This window comes from Tasmannia lanceolata, unplaced genomic scaffold (assembly GCF_043159265.1).
Source record: "Tasmannia lanceolata isolate RefF3 unplaced genomic scaffold, GAP_Taslan_0.1 ptg000019l, whole genome shotgun sequence".
Classification (NCBI taxonomy): Eukaryota; Viridiplantae; Streptophyta; class Magnoliopsida; order Canellales; family Winteraceae; genus Tasmannia; species Tasmannia lanceolata.
In genome coordinates this window covers 11,259,241-11,283,969 of record NW_027518696.1, presented here as the reverse complement: position 1 = coordinate 11,283,969, position 24,729 = coordinate 11,259,241, and the positions used below count along the sequence as shown (strand labels likewise).

Here is a 24,729-nt window from a genome sequence, read left to right as displayed (position 1 = left end):
TTTTTTGTCCATAATTTCTAAATTTCGGCTGAAATTTCGTTTTCCCGAAATTTAAGGAAATTCTACCCCAAAATCTCAATTGTTTAATCAAATAATATTTTCCTGAAATTTAGATAATTTTTGGCCCAAATTGTGTATTACAAATTTTTTTTTTTTAATTGTTTCGTTGGATTTCGGCCTAAATTTCGGTTTTGGTGAGGACCAAAACACATTCCGAAACCGAAATTTGAAACCATGCTCAAGTCTCTCCTCTCCACTCACCCCTCTCAAGTCTCATGTTCGCCCATCCTTCTCTCACCACTTATAAGTAGGGCTGCAACTTGGGTCGGGTTTTACCCAACCCACATCGACCCCAACCGATGCGAAAATAGCTTGGGTTGGGTTCATTTTTCTTGAGTTTTGGGTCGAGTCGGGTTTGAAGGGGCCAACCCGACCTGACCCGACCCGACCCGAGTTACTTAAGTTATAGTATGTATTTTTTTTTTTCAAAAACTTTGTTACTTTAAAAGTGAAAAGTTAAAAGTAAAACTCAGCACGCACACAATCACAGGGACTCTTTCCATCTTGTGTTCGTTTCCCCCTTTAGTTCTAGGGTTTCAAGTTTAAACTAAATAGTTAATGCACTAAATAGTTTGTTGTTTATCTCATATGAGTATAATCATTTCATTTGGTAATGCATTAATTTATTCTCTTAGGACTAGTTATTAGTTAATGCACTAAAGAGTTTGTCATGCTTGAGTTTTTCTACTTCTATGAGTTGAGTTGCCTTTCCAAATAAGAGTTTTCCTTCAAAAATTGCGTCAACGTAAAAAAAAACCCGACCTGCCTGACCCAAGTTGCAGCCATACTTATAAGCTAATATTCCATTGAAAAAAAATTCATGGTCTCCAAACATGGCCATAACCTTTTTTGAGCATTTACATTGCTTGACCCCTCGAACTAACAATGGCAGTTTATACTTCACACAATAATAGGATCCCTTGTAATCTTTGTCTTTTATATGGCTGGGACATCCCAAGGATAATTACTTCAGAGGTGGGTACTTTCGTCATTTCAAGTGTAAGCTAGGGTTTCGTGTCTTTGTGAAGATTTCCCACCTTTTCATCATAAAGGTTATGTGTCGTTCCACTTCACCTCTCTGTCTGCATGCGGGTTTTCCTTTTTAGTTACCCGATTAAACAACACCTGTTCACAATCCTTGGGGATCAAGCCTTTTCCCACTCTTTAAAATCCCCCCTCATATCTTTTTCTTTATTCACCTCCCTATCAATACTAGCATAAATTCCCCTCCCCTTTTTTCCTGAGACAACCCCACTCTCTCTCTCTCTCTTATATGTACGAAAATCAATTCGCATTCATCTTTTCTTTCACAAAATTACCCTTCATTCTATCTCAGACATCAACTTAAATGCAGGCTTATTTTTCACCAGAATTCTCTTAGATCTGTTCTGTCTAGAATCCACCCAAACCCCAAATATCTGGCCATCTTATGCTCTACTTCTTACTTGGGTAGCTTATAAAGCCTCAATCCTTTCTGGGTTTCTTCAGATCTAAAGTAGGGTGATGGATTTCAATCAAAAAGTGATTGATCAAGTAAGCTTTGTAGGTTTCATTGTTGATTTTGTTTTTTCTTTCTATTGGGTTTTTTTATGAAATGATCATTGATCTACTTTTTGTTACAGAAATCAGTATCTATGGAGGAAAGCCAGTTGAATGAATTGAGAAGAACTTGTGCTGATTGTCAGACTACTAAAACCCCTTTATGGAGGGGTGGTCCAACAGGTCCTAAAGTGAGTATAAGTTTTGTTTTTCTTATTATTCCCTTTTGTCATTTGGATTTATTTATGATCTCTGTGTTGTGGGTTTTTCAGTCCCTTTGCAATGCTTGTGGGATCAGATATAGAAAGAGGAGGAGAGCTCTTCTTGGGTTGAACAGTGAGGCAGAGGAGAAAAAGAAAGAGAGGAGGAAAAATAAACTTGGGGTTTCTTTTAAGTTGAGGTTATTGGCCATGGGCAAAGACGTCTTTTTACAGAAATCTATGTTGAAGAGACAGAGGAAATTAGGAGAGGAAGAAGAGGCTGCTGTTCTATTGATGGCTCTCTCATCTGGATTTGTTTACTCTTAACAAAAGCACAATTCCCTTGTTTTCCAGCCAATCTTTTGTGTTGGCTTTTTATAAGGAAACTTTTTTTCTTGTTTGGGGGTTTTGGTCTAGAGGAGAGGAAGAGAAGAGATTGGGTTTTTTGGGTTTAGAGAGAGGATAAAAGTGGAGTGATCAGTGAGCGGGGGATGGGTTTTCATGATGAATCTATCACCGGCAAATATTTTGTTTGTTTTATTTTGTGGGAGATGTGTGATCATTCAAACAAAAGGCTCCCATTGTACTGTATAATGAACATAAGAGGGAATTTGGCTTCTTTTTTATGGCTCTTAGCTAATTTTACTTTGTTTGATTAGTGTAAATAACTGTATTCTTGTAAGCTGCTCTAGACTGGCCTACTAGCAAACACCACTTCAAAACAGATTTGTCTTCTTTTCGAGTGTGTTCTGTGGCCTAAGAGAGAGAGAGAGAGATCCACTTTTGGGTGATCCGGGTGGATACTAATTGGATCTGATTTTAATCTGAGAATTTCTCAGATTTCACCTTTAAATGTTTGGGTAACAATCCATTTTTGGAATATCTGATTCATAGTGGTTTCTTGGGTTCTACAGCAATATTCATTTTCGGCCTTCGCATTAGATACCCTGATAAGAAATTGGGATACAATTTTGATAGGTAGCATTTTAATAGTTAGAAGTGGAAGAAAAATAGATACCTCCTTTAAACACCATTAAACTCCACCTTGACGGTTGCTCCCTTGGCAATTCAGAATTTGTGGTGTTTTTATGAATTCTTTGGGTTTTATAATTTCTGGGCTTCTCGGAACAACTGATTCTTCAGAAGACATCTTTATTAACCAGATGGAAGTGAACTTGGAATTGAAAAGTGATCCATCCAATATTGTATATTGTGTTGTGTTGTGAAAAACCCCAAATAGCAATGAATAACAAACACATGCAAACACACAAAGATTTATGTGGTTCGCCAAAGCCTACTCCATGACAGAGGCGACAAGAAAATCCACAATAAGAAAATGAGAAGCCTTTTTCCTTCTTGAGCACTCAACCCTCTTATTAAAGACAAGAATACGAAAATAAGCCCTAAAACCCATTTATATAAAGCGGGTCATAAATTATTCTTATCGGCCCGAAAACATTTAAAATGGGCTGGGCCAAACGGAAGGTGGCTTCACCCCGGACTTAAACATTAAAGACAAGAATACGAAAATAAGCCCTAAAACTCATTTATATAAAGCGGGTCATAAATTATTCTTATCTGCCCGAAAACACTTGAAATGGACCGGGCCAAACGGAAAGCGGCTTCACTCCAGGCTTGAACGGACCACATCTGGGTCGCATTTTCGGATTCCAACCAGGTTGAATTCAAGACACCCAACTAAACATGTTGTGGGTCAAAGGGATACATCTCTATTGAGAATTTGGGTTGTGAGAACTGCATCGTTTATGTTGCTAAATTAGAAATGTTGCCTGGATTGTGTCTCATTTCCTACACCTTGAGTCAAGCAATCCCCTAGATTGAGTAGGAGTGGTTGCACTCTATTATAAGTTTTGGGAAATGATATCTTCCCCCATTTTATACGCCGGGGAATCCACATGTAGTGTTAAAAGAGTAGCCATAACCATAAGGAAGAGGCGTAGTTTTTTTTTTTTTTTTGGGGGGGAGGGGGGGACTTAAAATATCTTACTTCTGTAAGATTTTTTTTTTTTTCAAACAGATTTTGGGTATTTTGGAGGAGAGATCAGGAGAAAAGAGAAGTTTTCTTTAAAATGAAACACCCCCTGTTGTCTGTTGACTCCGCCGATCCTGATCCGTCTTGGCAGTGAGAGGCAGTCCAACTCGGTCGTCTGACCCAGTTCGACTTGGCTGCTCCAAACTAGTCCGACCTGCCACACGTTCGACTTGGCTGCTCCAACCTAGCCTGACCCGCCACACATTCGACTTGGTTGCTCCGACCTAGTCTGACCCGCCACAACTTGTATGCATTGAACAGGTTTTACATGTTGATTCAAATCGGCCCATCGTACCCAACTCGCCTGGCTAAGCCAGCTTAACCCATTCCAGCCTATTTTAGGCCTTTTCGTCTCCTTTTAGTTCTTAGGACTGTTTTGGGGCTATTTTAGCTGCCATTTGAGCACCCATTTTCGGCATTTTCTTTATTTTTCCATGACATTCCTTATGATACTGTTTTAACATGTTGGTGTTACCTTTTGTGGGTATTTTGGATTAATTTCATTATCCATATTTTGATCTTTTCACACTTTGAGGATCATAATAGTGGTTAATCCTTTATTTATTGGGGGTAATTATGTGCTTAGCAAAACAATTTCCTCATTGTCGCCAAAATTTGAGTGGTTAAAACTTTTCGCAATGTCATAACCTAAGAATTGGATCAAAAGTATCTTAGTTAAGAATCATAACATCAAATAAAAAAGGGTTTTTTGTGTGTGTGTGTGTTGGGGGGGGGGGGGGGGGGGGAATGAAATTTACAGGGTTTTGATTGTTTTTGTTAAGGATTCGATGTGAAAAAATGGATCTATTCACGTCCAAAGCAATAGAATTGAACAATCCACAAGATACGCACAATGAGATTTATATGGTTTAGTTACAATGCCTACATCCACGGCTGAGAACATAATCTTCCAAAGAAATAAATAAAAAGATTACAACATAATTAACATATAGCGTGCACCAACCTTTTTACTTTGTTTTCTCACCCTAGTCATACCCAAAAAAAAAATAGAAAAATCCCCACTAAATTTCTCACCATGGAGAAAAATCAATTACTGGGGCTGAACAAGGTGTATTTGTAGTCTGTAGTCTGTAGTCCGTCCACACCCAAGTGTATACACCCAAGGAAAGGTGAGAAACTGAGAATAGGCTTGTGAAAACAATAGGTTTGAGAACACAAGAAAAGTCAATTCATGGATTTATGGGGCATTGTAAATTGCTCACAAGATTTCACTGATGAGATGTGTACTTCTCTAACGAAATGACATTCGATCTCCATAGGATAGAATAGCTTGAGTCCTAGCACAGCTGAGGCAATCGATCATGCAATAAATGAATCCTTATAGAGCTCAGAAGTCAAATTGATTCACCGTACGAAACGTCGTGCCAACGAGCTTTAGAGGTATAGGGTTCAAGGATATCCCCGGGACATTTGGAAGTCCCGTCCCAATTATGGGCTGCCCTATCTAAGTCCAGCGTTCCTCTAGGCCTAGGGTTATCCCATCCGATATGATTTTATGGTGCACCCTTTCCTTTGGGCCCCATTTGCTGGCTGGATTTTTAAATATAGCAATAGCCAATAGTGTTATAGTGGGACTCTGGGAGTGGGATGCGGTGTGTTCGGCAAGTGTTCTTTTATGTGATTTTCCCCTTTTATTAGCGGTGAAGAACAACGAGAGCCAAAAAATTCTCAAAAATCATGTTCGGCTGTGTGACCCACTAAGGTCCGTTTCTAAAATTTCTGCTACTTTGTTGACTAAAAAATAGGATTCCTCGAAGCGATAAATACCGTTTCTAAAATTTCTCGTCACTCCGTTTCCGTCCGATTCTTTAGGCGAGAATGAGAAGTGTTGCCGAACATGCCCGTACCTGCAGAAGTCTTCTCATGTAAGAAGACTCATTCTTTTTAGGAGGCGTCCTAAAATCCCTTTAACCCATCCTGTAGTCCTGCTTACCCAAGAGTGGTTTATTTTCAAAGACAAAAAAGCCTCTCTTTGATAAAATGATGAGCACGCCTCGATCCTAGGGGTGCAACTCGGGTTGCCCTTTTTCCAACCCCAACCCGATTTCCAACCAAACGAGCTTCAACCTGACCTGACCCGAGGGAGGCTTTTTTCCAACCCGAACCCAAACCCGACCCGACCCAAGTTCAACCCCACCCAATCCGAGTTTTTAAGCTTGCAAAAAAAAATAAAAAAAAAATGATTACAAATGTCAGGTTTCACTCGGGTCGGGTTGCCCAAACTCTCAACCCGACCCGACCCGATTTACAACCCAGGTTGGGAAAACTCAAACCGAACCCAAACCCGACCAGAACTCAACCCGACCCGACCTGGGTTTTTTTTCCAGGTTGAACCCGACCCGAGTTGCACCCCTACACCTCATAAAGGTACAGTGTGAAATATATCCGAAAGCGAGAAATGTGTGCATCGATTCGTGTACAACGGACGGATGATTGATCCACTCCTTGTTCACTTTTGAGTCTAATGATACTATGTTCTAATTTTAAAGTTCTCAAATTGTACACTGTTGAAAAGTTCGAGGGAGTGGGATCTCTTTGGCTTTTGTAGACGGTCTCATAAATCCTGTGGCATCGCGCGGGAAGGTGGAGAGAGAAGGGAGGTGTGCACGCATCCCTTGTCCTCTGTCGCGGTTCCGACCGCACCCCCGCCCGGTGGCGAGACAGATATATTCCATGGTCTTGTCTCAACTCAAATTTGGTTTGTATACATTCCTGACACCCCGCTCATGGTTGAAAGATAGATTTAAACCGGCTAAGAGGATATGTTAAAGTATAAAAGATTAAATATAGCCTTTCTCTAATAGCTTAAGCGTTTGGAGAAGTTGGTAAGTTAACATGGTATCAAAGCAAATGCCTGGGTTCAAACCTCCTTTTGATAGCAAAATCCACATGCAATGGGTAAACTCAAAAGTGGGGCCACATGTGCAACGTGTAGGCCAACCCTAGAAAGTGGGGCCACACGTGAGGGGGAGTGTTAAAGTGGCACTGAAGTCAAACTTGACATCCAAAAACTAATTGTTACAGGACATATTCAATTCCTCCACACTATAAACCGGGTGGGTAACAAACATAGTTCCTATTGTCAAAAAAGGTGACCTATACATGTATACGTAGGCTATCCAAAGCTAGTCCTAAAGATAATATTTATCTACCTATACATGTATACGTAAGCTATCCAAAGCATTGTGGTCAAGAAGTGTTGTCTGCTTAGGTCCAAGGTCACACCACCTTCGTTAGGTTGTGGGAATCTACTACTATCAAGTCTTGCCCTTTGGCCTCAAAAAATGCTAGAGCCACCTATCGAAGGATCAAGACTTCTATTTCTCATGATGTCATGCATCATAAACTCTCGTAGATGATGTTGATGATATAGTAGCAAAATACAAAATCGGAGATGCCCATTTTCTATCCTTAGTATAATTTTCAATCGTCTACGCAAGTCTCTCTCTCTCTTATCTCTCTAGCTATAGTTTAGTTATTTTATTTGGTTTTTCTCGTCTTGTGTTGAAATCGGATCAATTGGAAGACCCTTATGATTAAAATTAGTTATTAACAATTAATAGTTAAAGAGATGCAAGCTAATGGTGAGCTGTGTAGTACACACACCATGTGCTTGGTGTTATATCATTGACGAGTATATACAAAAAAGAAAGGAAAAAACAAAGAAGCTTTCCACAAAGGACCCTTCCACGAGGAATAAATTTTGGCATATTGGTATTGGAAGCCCCAAAGTTCAATCTCCGAATCTTCACATTTATATTGACTGGAGTGTGAATAGCTGGAGAAGCAAGCTGACAATATGTGGCATTTTACTGATGCCGATGCTACAATATAAAAAGGGAAATTATAATCCTAAAACCCTTATTTGATACAATCACCACTCACTCCTTTTAGTTGCTGAGATTTAAAGGGGGTGAGAATGTCAAATCAAAGGGGGGTGGGGTGACTAACTTCAAATAAAAATTGAAAGAACATAGAATGGAAGATCATATGCCCAAGGGTGAAGTGTCTTTAGGGATAATGGGTTTTGCATTTTTGTTCCTCCTCACAGCAGGAGGGAATTCCACTTCTGCTTTCTCAAGGGTGAATGAGATTCGCGAATGAAATTCAGTTGTAGATTCTTATTCGTGAACCAAACAGCTCAGAGTGAAGAACATAGATAAGGCCATAAGTTACACCAAAAAGTCATTTAATGTGTATTCCTGAATAATCTCAATTTTCAATTATTCAACCATTTCATTTTACGAAGTTCAACGTTAGCCATATTAGTCAACACGAGAAATTATATGATGAATGGCCATACATGCACGAGCAGCCCAAAATTACAATGGGGCCCACTTGTTTGGGTGATCTAAACCATTCGTTTATTGGGCCCTATCATGGACAGGGTGTGCCCCCATAGGATGATGCTAACTCTCGGTCCGTGGAGGTTTCTATATATACTGTGCCGTTCATTTTAAACCTCTACAAAGGGAAGGGTTTTCAGGGCCCGAGAAATGAATGGTTTAGATGATCACCCTAACAATGTGGGCCCAATTGTATTTTTTCGGCTCCACGTGCATGCACAGCCGTCCACCATAGTATAGAACAAACTGATAAGAGTGGAAGTGCCTAATTTAAGGGTGGGAATACTCAAATCTCTTATTAAAGATAGTGTGATAAAAGATGAGGATTTATATGGTAGACGGCCGTGCAACAGCCCAAAAAACAAAGGGGCCCACATTGCTTGGGTGATGAAACCATTCATTTATTAGGCACAGACATAGATAGGGTGTGCCTAGAAAATCTTCTCCATAGGATTATGCTAACCCTCCAATCCCTGGACGTTTCTATAATGTGCCATCCATTTTAAACCTCCACAAATCAGAGGGTTACGATCATCCTATGGAGTAGATATTTTATGCAAACCATATCTACCTAAGGGCACAAGAAATGAATGGCTTGGATCAACCAAATAATGAGGCCCCACTGCACTTTTGTGCTGCATGTGCCTGCACGGCTGTCCACCATATAATTTCTTGAAAGGGCTACCATTAAATTATTAGAACTACTAACCAAAAGCAAAAGAAAGCTATCAATAAACTAAATTTTGCGTGTGATTGCAACTTGCCTGACTACATTCTGGCTTGAATTTATGCCACCCAATTCTCTTTCGATCTCTATCCTTTTCTTCTCTTCTTTAGAGTGATTTTGATTTTCTCCAATTCGTGAAAGAAGCACATGGGTACCCGGTGAAGGAGAATCGGGTTCGAACCCAAAACCAATCTATAAAGATAAAAGATACCCACAAAAGAAGCTTTTCAAATTTCCAAGCTTGCAAGCAAAGACATTCTAATAAAAAATAAGAAAAGAAATTTTCATCAGGCCCATGAGTCACTAACAATATATTTATTAATTAAAATTCATCATTTTCCTTATTAAAATAAAACCCACAAATTATCAGAAAATTACAGATCAGTCTACAACAGAAAGAGTGATAGAGATGGAGAGAACAGAGTATAGAGACAGACAAATCAAGAGTAAGGACTTCACTTCACTTTCCATTTCATCATCTTCTTCTAATGCCGAGCTCCCGACGTAAAAGTGGGGCATTTCTTCGAAAAAAAATCCAAATCTTGAAACCCCAGACTCGAACTTGGTGGATCTACGAACCCGCAAAGATAATTTTGCACCATCAGCACTAATTAAATGAAAATTAAAGAGGGGAGAAATAGAATAAGAAGAGAAGAAGCGGTGGGCCCCATCAACCGAAGGGACGATGAATTGGGAGACGGCGGAGGATTATAAAAGTAGAATGGGAAGTAAGGGACAATGGGGTTAGGAGGGGGCGGCGTGGGATAGTTTGGGAAGATGGGTGGGGGATAAAATACTGTAGGGGTAGGGTTAGGGGTGGCGGGAGGAGGTGGAGAAGCGTAGATGTAGGAATTGGAGGGAGGAGGGGGCGGAGGGTAGTAGTTGCCGGAATCCGGCGGTGGAGGACAGCCGGAGTTGACGGAAGCAGACGGTGGGAGAGACGGAGTCGGAGGCGGCGGTGAAGGTGAAGGTGGTGGAGGAGAGAGAATAGGTTGGCAAGGGTTGTCACAAGAGGAGCACATTGTACATGCAATTCCTATAGGAGGAGGTGAATTGTACAAAACTTCGTCTCGCATTTTCGGAGAGAGTGAATTCGCAGGGAAAATTAAGAGTAAGACGAACAAATGGACACGAATCAGACTAAAGATCGGCATTCAAATGACCAGAAGAGAAGAGAAGAGAAGAGAAGAGAAGAGAGGAGAGCAAAGAGGGTAAAGAAAAAGGGTTGGAGAGATGGGAAATGGCAATGAGTGGAGTATATGATATGATAGACCACACCCATGTTTCCTTTATTTTTAAGGATACTTAATTACTGTACATAGGTAAGGGTGAGACATGAGAGTTGGTTAATATGAGAAGGTTCATCGGCTGGCACTCTATCTCAGTGTGTGGATTTTGGGGCTTTTGTTTTTCAATGAGGGGAGCGGGGTGTAAAATTCGAGGAGGGAAGGACACGTGTGAATGAGAATAAGAATTTTGAAGCGTTACGTAAGGTGGATTTTTAGTTATTTACTGACAACAGGGTGGAGGTATATTTGACTTTTTGACTCTTTACTCAGTGGAGCCCGCCCTCTTTGTCTCTCCGGCATGGTCGGTAGCCGGTGATTTGTTTTTTTAACTTTTCGGAGTTCTTTATCAGAAACTTTATACTTTCAATACTTTAATATATACTTTCAATACTTTAATGCTTTTTTGGAATGGGAATTTTGATAGTGTAACTTTAAGAAGTGACTTAGTTCTTAGTGTATTTTCAATACTTATTTCTTAATATCTTGGTAGTTTTGGATGAATTCTTCAGTGTACAACATTGTTTTTCGTTTCGGATTGTTGACAAAATACACTTGAGTGACCTCTCCTTCCACCCTCTACTCTCACTCTCTCTCTCTACCTCTACATGTTATTCTTCAATGTTTATTTAGGTCTATGACCTTTAACTTTTACTCAGCCATTGAAGGGGCCAACTTCATAGCACAGAAACTATATCAAACAAATGAAATAATGAATCGTTGTGGTCCAACCAATCACCTGTACTTCTAAGGTAAGAAACAAATGAGCTTGGAGTTGCCTTGTTTCCCCGGCTGTTTTTCCTAATACCAATAAGTTTGGGTTTTTGTTTTGGTGAGAAACCAAATTAGAAAGGGCGGCTAGCTCCTTTGCCTCAATTTGTCAAACCTAATGTAAAAGCTCTCTTCACCTACTACCAAAAAGCAAGGCTAAAGTGGAGGCTATGCCTTGTGTATGAGGTGTGTGTGTGTGTGTGTGTGTGAGAGAGAGAGAGAGAGAGAGAGAGAGAGAGAGAGAGAGAGACTTTTCTCTAGGGTTTTCTTTGTCTGTTGCGTACTCATGTGTGACTTTTCTCTAAGGTTTTCTTTGTGGGTTTTTTTTGTCTGTTGCGTACTCTGTGTGTCGTCTTGCTCGAGAAGAAAGGGTTAAGGTTGTGGTTTGTGGGTCTGTCGCTATAATTCATTATAAGTCTTGTATTTTTCTTCTCATAGTGAATATCATGTACTTCTCTCCTTCAGACGTAGGCATCTTGATTGAACCATGTTATTTCTGTTTGTGTACTATAAAATCGGATATTTCCTTGTGGATTTCTAAACAAAATGTTTTAAGAGAACCATCCCAATTGATTGAATGGTTAGGCCCTGTTCGTTTTAGATTGTGGCGGCCGATTGTTTTCCCTAAACCTATTATTAGTTTGATTCCAAAAATCAGTTTGGGTTTCACAATCTAAAACCATCAGGGCCTTAGTATTATTTGATCAATGTCACATTGTGGTCACAATTCCTTGAATTGGATGGAGTGGATTTGTGTATGTGCTTGAATCAAATGATAGTATGATACTGCACTGGTTTACAGTGGGTAGTTTTCATTATACAAGGACATTCTTCCCTTTAAGAATGTGAATATAAATAATCATAAAGTGAAGCACTTCCATTTCCCTCTCATTGTAGCGTGTATTATCGGTATCATAGTAAAATCATATGAGATTCGAAAAATAGATAGCGATGGAATGCATAAATTGATGGGAGGCAATAACATCCTCGCAAGCAAATTGCTATAAATCTTAGTGTAATATGTTTTGTGAAATGATATTTTCACCCCCTTATCGTCCTTGGGCGACACCCCTTCTAGTGTATTTAGAACTACTAGTTTTTACACTAGAAGGGGTGTAAGCAAATTTCTATAAAGCATAGTGTAATATGTTTTGGGAAATGATATTTTCACCCCATTTTCGTCCTTGGGCAACACCCCTTCTAGTGTATTTAGGACTACTCTTTTTACACTAGAAGGGGGTGTGGCCCAAGGATGAACAGGGGGTTGAAAATATCACTTCCCTATGTTTTTTTCTCCATGGTTTTAATACTTTGCGTTTCTTGAAAGCACTCTTGAACTTTAATCTTTTTGCATCTGCCTCTTTTTCTTTGCAAAGAAAACCTTGAAAAATTATTGATGAGTTTGAAGTAGAGTTCAGAGTTGAGAGAGGACATATCCAGACTATTGGTCTGATGGGCCATGATCATGAAGCCCATATATTGATTTTGGTAGGCCTTAACCCTGTAGATGGGATGCCCTTCTTTTTAGTATTTTCCTTTTTTTACGTAGGCCCCGCCCCCTTTTTAATTCTAGCTTTGCTTTCATCGACCACTTTTGTATAGTGGTGCGTCCCAAAAGAATTAATATGACAAATTGATTGTGCTAGACAACGACCAAACTATTAATTTGTCATGTTGAGGTTACCACCTATGTATCTTCTAGGGCTGCACACGGTTTGGTCCGGTTCGGTTTAGGGAGGTTTTTTGAACCGAACTAATCCCATCGGTTTGGAGAAAATCAAAACCGTAGCCGAACTGATGAGGGGGTATAATCGAACTGATTTTGACCGGTTTGGTTCACGGTTTATTCGGTTTTTGGTTCAAATGAGGCTTTTTATGTTGCATTTATATCTAGGGTTGATACTCATAGGGTGACTACAATGACAGAATTACCCCTAAACTACCCAAATGGTAAAAATGCCCTCTAATAAGAAGACAAAATAAAGGAGGTGCAATTTTAAGTTAAGGGAGGGCGCCCAAAAAAAAAAAGCGTCTACGGGGGGTGGCCAAAATGGGGTGTCTATAGTTTCCCATCGGTTCGGTTCATTTTTGGATTAAAACTAAAAAACCGTCAACCGAACCGATCGGATCGGTTTGGGTAAAAGTCTTAACCGTGACCGAACCAATGCCTAGAAAAACCGACACCGAACCGAACCAAAAGGCCCGATTTGGTTCGGTTTATCAGTTTGGCCAGTTTTTTGTACAGCCCTAATATCTTTGTCTACAAAGGGAAGTGATATTTCACCCCCTTTTCCTTCCTGGGCCACCCCCTCTAGTGTATTTATGACTACTCTTTTTACAATAGAAGGGGAGTAGCTGAGGGAAGAAGATGTTGGATTTTGATTTTCAAAATCTTAGTTTTGAGTCAAAAATAGTGTCTTAGAAAATGATTTGAAATAGAAAAACTTATCTTTTGGAAAAAGTAGCTTTTTTGTAGAGAGTGTAGTTTTGTGAAGAAAATATAGTCTCGTATTGCTTTGGAAAAAAGTTGGAGAATAGTTTATATAGCTTTTCCCACTTCTTTTCATTGCTTTAATGCCCAATTGGTTATAGCTAATGGGAGGACCTGCACCGTTCGCGCGCACGCCGTGGGCTATAGGGCGCATAGAGGTGTTTTTTTAGGTGCACTTCGCATCGTAGCGAGGAGCCTTAAAATTTTCCAGATTTGAACTGAGCCGTTTGATCAAGATCGAGTTGGATCGGTCGGATTGGGCCATGAGTTCAGGCCCAACGGTTGGTCCAGTGGGCCTAGGGGCTCCAACGAATAGTGCTTGAGCGGGTGGGATCCAAACCGTTAGATCGTAGTGTAACGGCTAGTAGATGATGACCGTTGGATTGTGCCACTTCTACACAATGGTCAAGAGCCCAAAGGGAGTCACCAGAGACTCTATAAAAGCAATAGAAAATACCCATTCTGTACAGAATTTGGATATCTACTTTGGCATACCCAAAGACTTTATAAAAACCGTAGAAACTACCCATTATGTACAGAATTTGGATTTCTACTTTGGCATACCCAAAGACTCTATAAAAACAGTAGAAAATACCCATTCTGTACAGAATTTGGATTTCTACTTTGGCATACCCAAAGCTACTAATTCCAGTAGAATTTCCCACTCAATTACACTCTCTATAATTCCCTAAGAGGTTCCTGGTTTTACTGTTTTTAGAAATCCATCAAATATTCTGTTATTCTGCAGAAACAGAACACTTGGGTCTTAAATACTTGCAGAATTCAAGGGTGATTCAGGTATGGTTCCGTTCAGTGCAGAACGTCATCAAGCAATCGGTTTGGAACCGGCCTTCTTTGTATCTTGGAGGCGAGTTCGTGGTCCCCTGTGCACACTACTGGTGGGGGCGAATATCGTCTTAAAAAAATCGTTTACGCACCTTGAAGCATCTTCTTATATTTTCTCATTTTTATTCAACCACTACATCAAATTTTCACCAACAGAAGATGGGACAAATATCTCATTTTCCTTATTATAATTCGACCAATAACCTACGAACAGGAGAAGCTGATGTTTAATGTACGGTACAACATGAGCATGAGTAGAGATAACCTATCTAGTTTATGGTAGGGCATAAGAATGAATGTCCACGAAGGAGTCAATGGGCGTGGGGTTGAGATTTTATACGGGTGTAGTACCACTTACACCATAGGATGATCCAAAAAGTGCAGTACCACTTACACCATAGGATGATCCAAACAGCCCATTTGATGGGCAACAATGTAAATAAGTTGTGCCCAAAAAATCATTTCCATAGGATGATCCTATCCCTCCGATCTATAGAGGAACTGCATATTATAGAAACCTCCGTAGATGGGAGGGTTGACTTCATCCTTTCGAAATGATTTTAGGGTCACAACCTATTTACGGTGTGGCCCATCAATTGGACGGTTTGGATCCTCCTATAGGCCTAAGCCGTACAGTACTCTTCGAAAAATACTGTACTACACGAGCTTACACCATATAAAAACATGGGTCTAATCAACCACCTTCATCTCTTTCGTCTCTCATGCACCCCTACGTTTCTGCCATTAGATTGAAGCAGACATGTGGTCTTTGTATACGAATAAAAGAGTATATCTAGTGGGCCCGGGGCTATCAAGTGAACAACTTCTATAGTATAGAAGTATGAATGGTTATCTAGTGGGCCCGGGCCTATCTAGGGGCCACATGTGACCTATGTGCGTCCAACCCAAAATAAGAGGGGCCACATGTGCCATGTGTACGGCTAACCCAAAAATAGAGGGGAAACTAGTTAGGGGGAGTGTTGGAAGTACAAATTATAAATGATTAAATTACACCAATTATAAATCAAAGTAGTGGTGATGTGGGTCACCGATTATTAGCGAGAAGAATTTGGACTAGTTGGGGAAGAGTCATGTGAAAAAGCAGAGATTCAAGTTTTGGTTCTAGTGAAGGGGGCCATATTGTTGGTAAGTCTCATCAATGTCTGGATGTTATCTAACAAAACATGGAAAATGATGGAAGAGAATGAAGTTAGATAGGAAGACCTATTCATATTCGATTCTCAAAATTAATCGGTTCCCATCATAATTAAGGCCATGTTTGTTTTGGATTTTGAGAACCGATTGTGAGTTCTAAACTGATTATTGAACTCAAAATTAAACGTAAATTAAACTCCAATAATTAGTATTGGATTCATGATCGATTGTCAAAATCCAAAACAGTGGTAAAGGATATAAATAGTCCTGGAGGAAGACCTTCTATTAGCCGGCGAGGGTACATTTAAATTAATCTATTAGATAGGGCATTTCTATCTCTTGAAAATTAACCTTTAATTGAGAGTATTTTTTAAGTATGCATTTTTGTTTCACTATTTGCTAGGCAATTTCACGGGAAGCCATTTTGTGGAAGACTTTTGCACAAGACAACACCCACATAGGCTCATTTTTTGACAGAATTTGTCTTATTCATTTATTTCAGCCGAGGAATTGCCTAGCAAATCCCATTTTAGTGATTTCATTTGCTCTCTCCACTCTCTCCCTCCGTTTCTCTCATGCAGTTGGGCCAACAAATATTCAATGGAATAATTTTTCATAGACAAACATAGCCTTAATGATCGTGCAAATAGTAAATTAGTGTCCTCACATGCTTCTCTTGCTTCCTTCGCAATTCATGGATTAAATGATGGGGACACGAAGTTCCCTGCGTATATTATGAATTACATGACACTACACATGGGTTGCTTTGGAATAGCGAAATAAAAGTCCAAACTCTGGATTTTAAGCCTTTGTTTTCTAGTGTGATGGTAGTTATTGCTTGCCTAGGAGTGGGATCCATATTTTAAAGATTTGCCTAAGAAGACAGAGGACATGAGGATCAATGTGCTAACAATCAATTTCCCAAAGAAGATATGCTTGTGTAATTGAGACCGTCGACCTTATAGACCATTTGAGAGGTGACCCACTTGGTATTGGTCCCGTGTCGACTGTCGAACACATCCCATGTGTAAGATAAACTGATAAAGCTTATAATAATCAACCGTTCAATTTTTCCTGGTGTGATTCAACATAAAGCTGTAAAACAACATAAAAGATGGGCTCCAAGAAGATGAAGATGAAGATGAAGATGAAGATGGAATCAAAAGCACGGTGTAGGGAAAATGGGATTTGGGTGAGGCAAGACTAAGATCTCAAGGAATTTCACTTGCTTGCTTGTGGTTTTGATCCAATACGCTACAGAAGCTTGATGGATCAAGGGTCCAGTAGGCCCCATATGACAAGTGGGGGTAAAAAAATAGTTCCTAGGTAAGAAACTTATGTTAAAGTATAAAAGATTAAATAACGCCGTCTCCAACGGCTTAAGCTTTTGGAGTAATTGATTGTTTCACATGGTACCAGAGCTAAGTTCCCGGGTTCAAAACTCACAAGTCTAAAAAAGTCAAAGTATAAGGCCAGCCCAAAAAAAGAGGGTCCACACATGATGGGGAGTATTAAAGTATAAAAGATTAAATAACACCATCTCCACCAGCTTAAACGACCAATTACTTCGAAACCTTAAGCTCTTTAGAGTTGGTGTTATTTAAGCATTTATGCTTCAACACTCCCATCACGTGTGGCCCCTCTTTTTAGGGTTTGCCTACACGTGCCCCTCTTTTGATGTTGGCCCCTCGTTTTAAGGTGTGATGTGAAATGGGGATGAATATAGGTGGCTTATAAATTCGCCTTCCTTTACCGTTGGCATTTGTGAAGCCAACGACACCACTATAAATAGCTCTCTCTCTCTCTCTCTCTCTCTCAACATGAGCCCTTGCTGGGGATTAACGCATCGTGAACAACCTAGGCCCCATATAACTATGATCAAATCCTTATCCTTGTACAAACCTTTTTTTATGCAGATCCTCCCTCCTCTGTATCACATTCTTTCATGCCCATCATGATTGTATTATAATGAGATCACACCCATCTTAAGCATTCCTGATGTAGTTAAGATTATGACTGACGAATACTATAATGATGGTTGTCATGGAAGTATTTTGAAAGTGAGGATTAACCCTCCTCTCATTGAACAGTTGCCACCTAGGTTAGGCCTAGGACCTCATATTGACTCTAATCTCCATGTTCCGATCTTCTTCTCTCAGTTGGTTTGGAAATTGGGTTATAGTAGTTTTGTTAGTCTAAGATGGTTAGATTTCAAAATACAGAGTTTTTAGATGGAAATTGGTATTAGTCATTTAAAACGAGATTATATTTCCCCCTATCCCCACCCCTTCGACGGATAAAATCCCCCCCTTTAAATAGCATTCCAAAATAAGCATGGTGCCCATAACGGCCTCATGTACGAATATCCCGCTCATTAATGAAACAAAAAATTTGAATTTCTTACTAAAAGTAAAAGTCAGTTCGTATACCGTAACGCTCGAAATCCTTTCTTTCACACTCAGAAAACAAAACAACCGTCCGATTATTTTCAAATCCAAAGGTCAAAAATACCTCATTCACCTCAATCCGCAACAATTCAAAACACCCAATAACAAATGTCCACGTTGCAAACAGTTTCTTCACCCTATAAATACAAACAGTCCGTTGTCAGAAATTTCCAACCATTTGCTCTGTCTTTCCGTTCCCAAAAGAAGAAAAAGAAGATTATCCTTTCTCCTTCAATGGCTAAAGATCCAGTTCCCAATGTCAAGCCCAAGCCCAAGTCCACTTCGCAAAAGAAGCCCAATTCCAAGCCCACGAAGCTCCCTTCAGCAATCCATCCTCCATACTTCCAGGTTTTTCTTCCTTCCCCATTTTACCTTTATCTATTTTTATAATTCCCTTTTTGGGTTTCTTTTCTTATCTTTCTCTCTGTTTTTTTTCAGATGATTACTGAAGCTATTTCTTCTTTGAAAGATCGAACGGGTTCGAGCCAACCAGCAATAGCCAAATTCATGGAAGAGAAATACAAGAAAGAACTCCCACCCAATTTCAAGAAGATTTTATCAATCCAGTTGAAAAAATTTATGAAATCTGAGAAACTTGTGAAGGTTAAGAACTCTTACAAGATTTCTGCTTCTGAGAAGGTTAAGAAGGTGTCTGTTGAGGTGAAAGAGAAGAAAAAAGAGAAGGATAGTAAGAAGGTAATGAGCCCTAAAAAGGTTGATGTTAAGAAGGTGAAAAAATCTGTCGGTGTTAAGGAAAAGCCTAAAATGAAGAGATTGAGTAAGGTTTCGACTCCGATTGCGTTGAAGAAAAAGGTTTCGACTCCTAAAAAAGTGCCCAAGTCTATTAAGGGTTCGAAGCCTGCTTCTAAGAAAACTAGGGTTTGAGAATTTGATGTTAGGTTTAGAGGTGGTGTGGTGGTACATGAGATTGATGTTCTCTTTTTGTAAATAGGGGTTTTCTTCTTTTTGTTATTGTTGTTGGGATTGTTGGTTTGTTATGATAGTGTTGTTGGGTTTAGGTTTTTTTTTTCTATGTTGTAAATGGTTCTCTTTTTAGGGTTTTAATGAAATGACTGGATTTGATTTCCTTCTTCTATCTCTGTTTGTGGACGTGTGGGATTTCAATTTTTTATTTTGAGTTGTTTGTTGATTCGTTTACAGGAAGGCATGGATTTGAGAGGGTGGAGATGTTTTGAAATTTTATTTGTGTGGGTTTACAGTTTTAATTTCGGATTTTTGTTGATTTGTTGTATGATTTGTGGGGATGATGATGCTCTTGTACTTGTTTTGTTAACAAGGATTTCAATGATTTTGGAATTGAATTTTTTTATGTTGTTTTCAAGCCACCAAGTCATAATGCCCTGACCATGGTTTGAAATTTCGGTTTCGGTAACCGTTTCGGACCCCACTGGAAACCGAAATTTCGGTCTGAAATTTTGTAATTTGGTTCAAAATTCCGGACTGAATTTTTTATTCTCAAATTTCTGTGCCAAATTCTGAAATTTTGGCCGAAATTTTGTAACACTTTTTTTAAAATAAATAAATAATGGCATTTAACTGAAATTTTAGAACCAAATTATTGAAATTTTAGACCGAAATCTGAAATTTGGTAAATGGTGAAAAATGGAATGCAATTATTTTGGGAAATAATGGCATTATGCCCGCGGGTTGGGTCGACCCGCGGGCACGGGTCGATTTTGCCAGGTCAACCTAGGAATGCTCTATAACTCCCCATTACAACTCTCCCGCTCGTAGCCTATGGGGTCAGGTTCCCCAGGTCATGAAGTAGCAGGTTGTGCGGCAGGAGAGGGGAAGCAAACAACTGGCCATTGCAGCCCATAGCTTGTACCAACAAACGTAGGATCCACCTTACGGGTGAGTGCGTGACACTACTTTAGACTTCAAAAATCTACTGATTTTCTTGCAAACAGCTTGGTATCAACTGTGTTCATCCAACCGTTCTTTAAATGGTGCCTTACAACACTTGTAATATTCATGTAATTTTTGCTGGATTACATATAAGCAACGGTTCGCATGCAATAAACATTACTGGATGTTATGATCGAGTGTTGAGAGTGATTATGCAGTCATAAGAGATCCAAATCAAAGATTAGTAAATGAGCGCTTTAGATCAATCAAAGGTGGCACCCACTATGTCGTGGTTATGGAGCCACATTTAGGTGTGCAACTCAGGTCGGGTTGGATCGGATTGAGGCCAACCCTAACCTAACCGGATATAGCATTCCCTCAAGCCCAACCCAACCAATCCGAGCCTCGGGTTGAGTATGGTCAACACTAACCCAAATCGGATTGTGTGGAGATGGGTTGGTTCGGTTTCACCTTAGTCAAGCATAAAAATACAATAACCCAATGAAAATCAAAATAAAATTAGAGGACGTATGTCAAGTTTGGGGTCGGATGGGTTGCTAAGGCCTCAACTCTTACCCTAACCCTAACCCTAACCCTAACGCAGCCCAACCCAAGGAAATACCAACCCAACCCGAGCCAAAGCTGCACACCTAGCCACAGTGCATCTCCATTCTCCACCACCTCATGAGACAACAGGAATCCATGCCATCACATCTCAACATCATCCAACGGCTGCGAACAATCCAACCCACACCCGTCATTATAACTCGCTATCCCCAACTCCCTACTCCCATCCATCTTTTCCATTTATAATGAAAATAAAGGTCAATCGAAATCGACGGCCACCATTCATCGGCATCACATCCATCACTCATAAATGCGTATAACGAAGTTAGGAGGCCCGTGAGACACATGACAATGCGGGCCCCGCCCCTTATTAATTGAACATGAATGAATATATTAAAAAACAATCACCCCCTCTTTTTCTTATATACACCCCCTCCCCTCTCCTCCTTTAAATAACACCCTTCTAGTAGCTATTCTTCAAAGAAGTGAAAATGGAAGGGCTGAGAGGATATTGGAAGAGGAAAAAATACGAGCGACTAATTAGACCCGGGAGGCCTAGAAGGAAGCGGGTCGAGCTGGCCCGGATGGGGGGTCCGAACCGTTCGAGAAGGTTTTGGCGGATCCGGGTCACGCCTAGGCTCCGTTACCTGCGCCTTGGCTATGCCAAGAAACTCTTCGTCCGACTTAGAGACGCGTATGTGAAAATGATGCTGGGTTTTGCTAATTCCACTGGGTTCTCATATGGATCGGATTTTGGGCGGTCCATCGGGTACGGTAATGGGTCTTTGAAAGAATACGATGAGAAGATGATTGTTCAGATTTACAAGTCCCTTGTGGCCCAGGGTAAGTTGATGGGTTCTGAAGGTGTGAAGATTGGTGGTGGTGATATCATTTTGAGGCAGTAAATAAAAAAGGTGGGGCTGTTGCATCTCTAGCTTTTGTTGTTTTTGCTGTTTTTGGGGCTTTTAGGGCTCATTGATGTGTTTTTTAGTTTTAATAATTGTAAATTGAAGTTTTGGGTTTTGATTATCCCATAAATTTGTTGCTAATTACTTTTGTTTCTCTTCTTCTTACTCCTCTTTTCAACCTCTTTGGGTATTTTTGGAGCTTAGAGATCTTAATTTTTATTTGATAGAAAGTTAGCATCATCTACCTCTAATAAGTATTTGTAATGGTTTTGGAAATTAATATGGTTTTTTCCAAATAACCATATTAGAGGACTACTGGTGACTCTTCTAAGAGTCCCATAAACTTCACACAACTAGATTTCATGGTCTGGGAACATGTTTTCCTCCCTTTTATTTTAAGGTTTTGCTAACTATAGTGCCCTTAGGGCATTTGTTAAGGTGCATTGGGAACATGTTTTCACACTTATTTCCAACAAAAAAGCCTTCAGAGGTTGATAAAAATCTTAAGGGGAGTGATAAATGGACTTAGCACTGCCCAAATCTTAAAACAGTGACAAAATGTGTATAAAAACATGTTCCCAGTGCAGCTTAACGACTGCCCTTAGCAAAACCCCCTCCTTTTTTTTTTTTTTTATGGGAAGTGATATGTAATATGTTCGCCCCTTTTTGTTACTTGGGACAGCCCACTATAGTGTATTTATAACTACTCTTTTACACTGTGGCTGTCCCAACTAAAAACATGGATGAATATATCATTTACCTATTTTATTTTTCTATTTTGATTTTACTGTTTTTTTTTTCTTGTGAGAGAAGTGGTGTACATGTCCCAATTATTTTTTGGCTGTTTTGTCGGTACAAGCCTGCATTTTGTGAATGGGAAGAGGACTAGCATGAGTTTCAGGCTATTTCATGACTGAGACACCTAAATCACCCTTATTATTTTACTTTATTCTGATTGATCAAAATATTGCTTAAATGACCATATTATCCTCAAATATTAAATCTGAGGGATCTCTTCCCACGACCACACCATATTGATTTGATTATTGCAAGCAACAAGTCCCATGCCACTATTTATTTGATTTTATTTTGCAAGCAATCGGTTCAATGCCAAATCATATCTTTCTGTCTCTTTCATTTCACTTTGTTTTTTCCCCTTCCTTTTTTCGTTTAGGAAGGGTCCATCAAAGACTAATGTAGGTATTTGAGGATTGTTCAGACTTTGGATTGGGGGTGCAAGTCGGGTCGCCTCGGGTTGAGGATGGTCAACCCTAACCCAACCCACCTCTAAATCTCTCAACCCTAACCCAACCCATCTAACCCAGCATTGATTCGGGTTGCTGGGTTGGGTTCAGGATCACCGAGGGCCAAACAGAAAAATACAATAACCTAAAGAAAATCAAGATAAAATTAGAGGACGGAGCTTGGGTTCGGGTCGGGTCTATTTGCCAAAGCCTCAACCCTAACCCAACCCGAAATTAATTCGGGTTGGCTTTTCCCTACCCAACTCGAGGAAATGCCAACCCAACCCAGCCAAAATCGAGTTCAACACATCGAGTTCGGGTTGAGCCCGATCCAAGTTGCACCCCTACTTTGGATACCAATTAAATCGGTTCATATTTGCAAATGTAAATTTAATCTTATTTGCACATAACACTATATGCATCTAATATTATATTGAAATACCACTTAGGTAGCAGGATTGATCTTAATTTTGCCTACCAAAAATGTAAAAAAAGGAATTTGTTAGGTACCTTACCAATATGCCAAAAGTTCCAGAGCTAATGAAACACGTTAGGCAAGGCCTTTTAAACCTGTCCCAGGTTGGGTCCTACCCAGTCCCATACAGGCAGCCCCAACTCAGGACCCTACTAGAATTGAGGTAAAAAAGAGAGTTATTTTTAGTGATAGAAGGCCTAAATGGTTGGACATCTAGCGCAATGGACAAAGGGGCCCTGTACTTTGACCTTGAGGACATAGCTTTGATTCCAACTTTAAATACATAAAAAGGATGTGTGTTTGATAATGGAACCCATTTAACACAGTGAGGGCACGAGACTCTGATTCATAATCCAATTTTTTATTTGAGGGTGAGCCTCAAGGGTGCTACAAGAAAAAAGAGTAGAACCATGAGAGCTTTACATATGGATATTTTGTTAATGGTAATTGGTTCCACTTGAAGTTTGAGGGAACTTTGAAAGAGGGGTTGTTTGAGTTTGACACTTTGACTGTTGTTCGACATATTGTGGTTAGGAGGGTTTTACTGATGAAAGTACAGCTTTTTTTTTATGAGATTGTAGAGGAAAGGTTTGGTTGGCAGGCACGTGATATGCTGAGCGAGAGGCATGTGTTGGGATTCCTTTTGAGAGTACTTGCTTGTTTCGCCAGTAATGAATAACAAAATTTCCATCAAAGCTCGTGGGATTCCCGCGAGGGAAATAGGGGTGCAACTCGGGTCGGGTTGGATCAGGTTGAGGCCAACCGGATCGGGTTGAGGCCAACCCTAACCCAAACCAAGATAGCATTCCCTCAACTCTAACCCATCCCAACCCAACCCGAGCCTCGGGTTGAGGATGGTCAAACCTAACCCTACCAGCCTCTAAATCTCTCAACCCGAACCCAACCCATCTAACCCAAAATCGAGTGGGGTTCGGGTTCACCTCTGGCCAAAAGAAAAAAAAAATGCAATAACTCAAACAGAAGAGGTAAAATTAGAGGACGGAGGTCAGGGTTTGGGTCGGATCGGGTTGCCAAGGCCTCCCAACCCAAAATTAAATTGGGTTGGCTTTTCCCAACCCTAACCCAACCCAAGTTGCACCCCTAATTGCTCAAGCTTGAATATAGTATCTGTGAAGTCAAGTGTATTAACACATTGGGGCTGTTTCCTGTGGGAAAAGCATGACGGATAACATTGGATATGTTATGCTATGTTCACTTCAAGAACAACCCTACCGGGTAGTATATGCTATCAAGAAGTCGAGAGTTAGCAGAACTTTATTTTATACATCTTGCTTTGCTGCCCGCTTAATACTCCATTTAAAAATATTTAAAGCAAAAAATAAAAACTGTAATTTTTTTAACATTCAAAAAAAATAAAAATATAAAAAAAATTGCACCATTTAAAATTAATTAATTAATTAATTAAACTTTCAAAAAAAAAATTAGACATATTAAATGCATTTTTAGCAGACTTTTCAACTTTTACCCCACTAAATTTTAGAAATAACAAAATTACCGCCACCAAGTGGGCCTTCTCTGGGCGAATCGGTTTCCAATGAGACAAAAATGAGAGCAGTGCTTCAGGGCCTAAGATTGAATGGTGGGCAGAGATTTGGACAACCTTATAGTGGAGAGATATCCCCTCAATACTATCTGATGGCTGAATGAGAGAGCTTCTCAAAGTTCATTGATGAGATCCTCGACCAAGTGGGTGGTCACTTAAT

The 24,729-nt window shown here is 39.9% G+C and overlaps 3 protein-coding genes across 4 annotated transcripts; all 3 read left to right on the top strand.

Moving 5' to 3' along the window:
• Positions 1-1,139: 1,139 nt before the first annotated feature.
• Positions 1,140-2,423, top strand: LOC143852928 (GATA transcription factor 15-like). Of its 2 annotated transcripts, none has more exons than XM_077362581.1 (3): positions 1,140-1,602; positions 1,683-1,790; positions 1,872-2,423. In XM_077362581.1, exons 1-3 carry the CDS (start codon positions 1,564-1,566, stop codon positions 2,124-2,126), a joined length of 402 nt encoding a protein of 133 aa, XP_077218696.1. In that variant the 5' UTR covers positions 1,140-1,563; the 3' UTR covers positions 2,127-2,423. The 2 variants fall into 2 exon arrangements, with proteins under 2 accessions (XP_077218696.1, XP_077218697.1); XM_077362582.1 differs by having other exon boundaries at positions 1,144-1,593.
• Positions 2,424-18,104: 15,681 nt separating this feature from the next.
• Positions 18,105-19,038, top strand: LOC143852827 (histone H1-like). The gene is made up of 2 exons (XM_077362442.1): positions 18,105-18,290; positions 18,381-19,038. Exons 1-2 carry the CDS (start codon positions 18,177-18,179, stop codon positions 18,825-18,827), a joined length of 561 nt encoding a protein of 186 aa, XP_077218557.1. The 5' UTR covers positions 18,105-18,176; the 3' UTR covers positions 18,828-19,038.
• Positions 19,039-20,869: 1,831 nt separating this feature from the next.
• LOC143852300 (uncharacterized) lies at positions 20,870-21,283 on the top strand. The gene has a single exon (XM_077361698.1). The coding sequence runs from the start codon at positions 20,870-20,872 to the stop codon at positions 21,281-21,283; it is 414 nt and encodes a 137-aa protein (XP_077217813.1).
• The last annotated feature ends 3,446 nt before the right edge of the window (positions 21,284-24,729 follow it).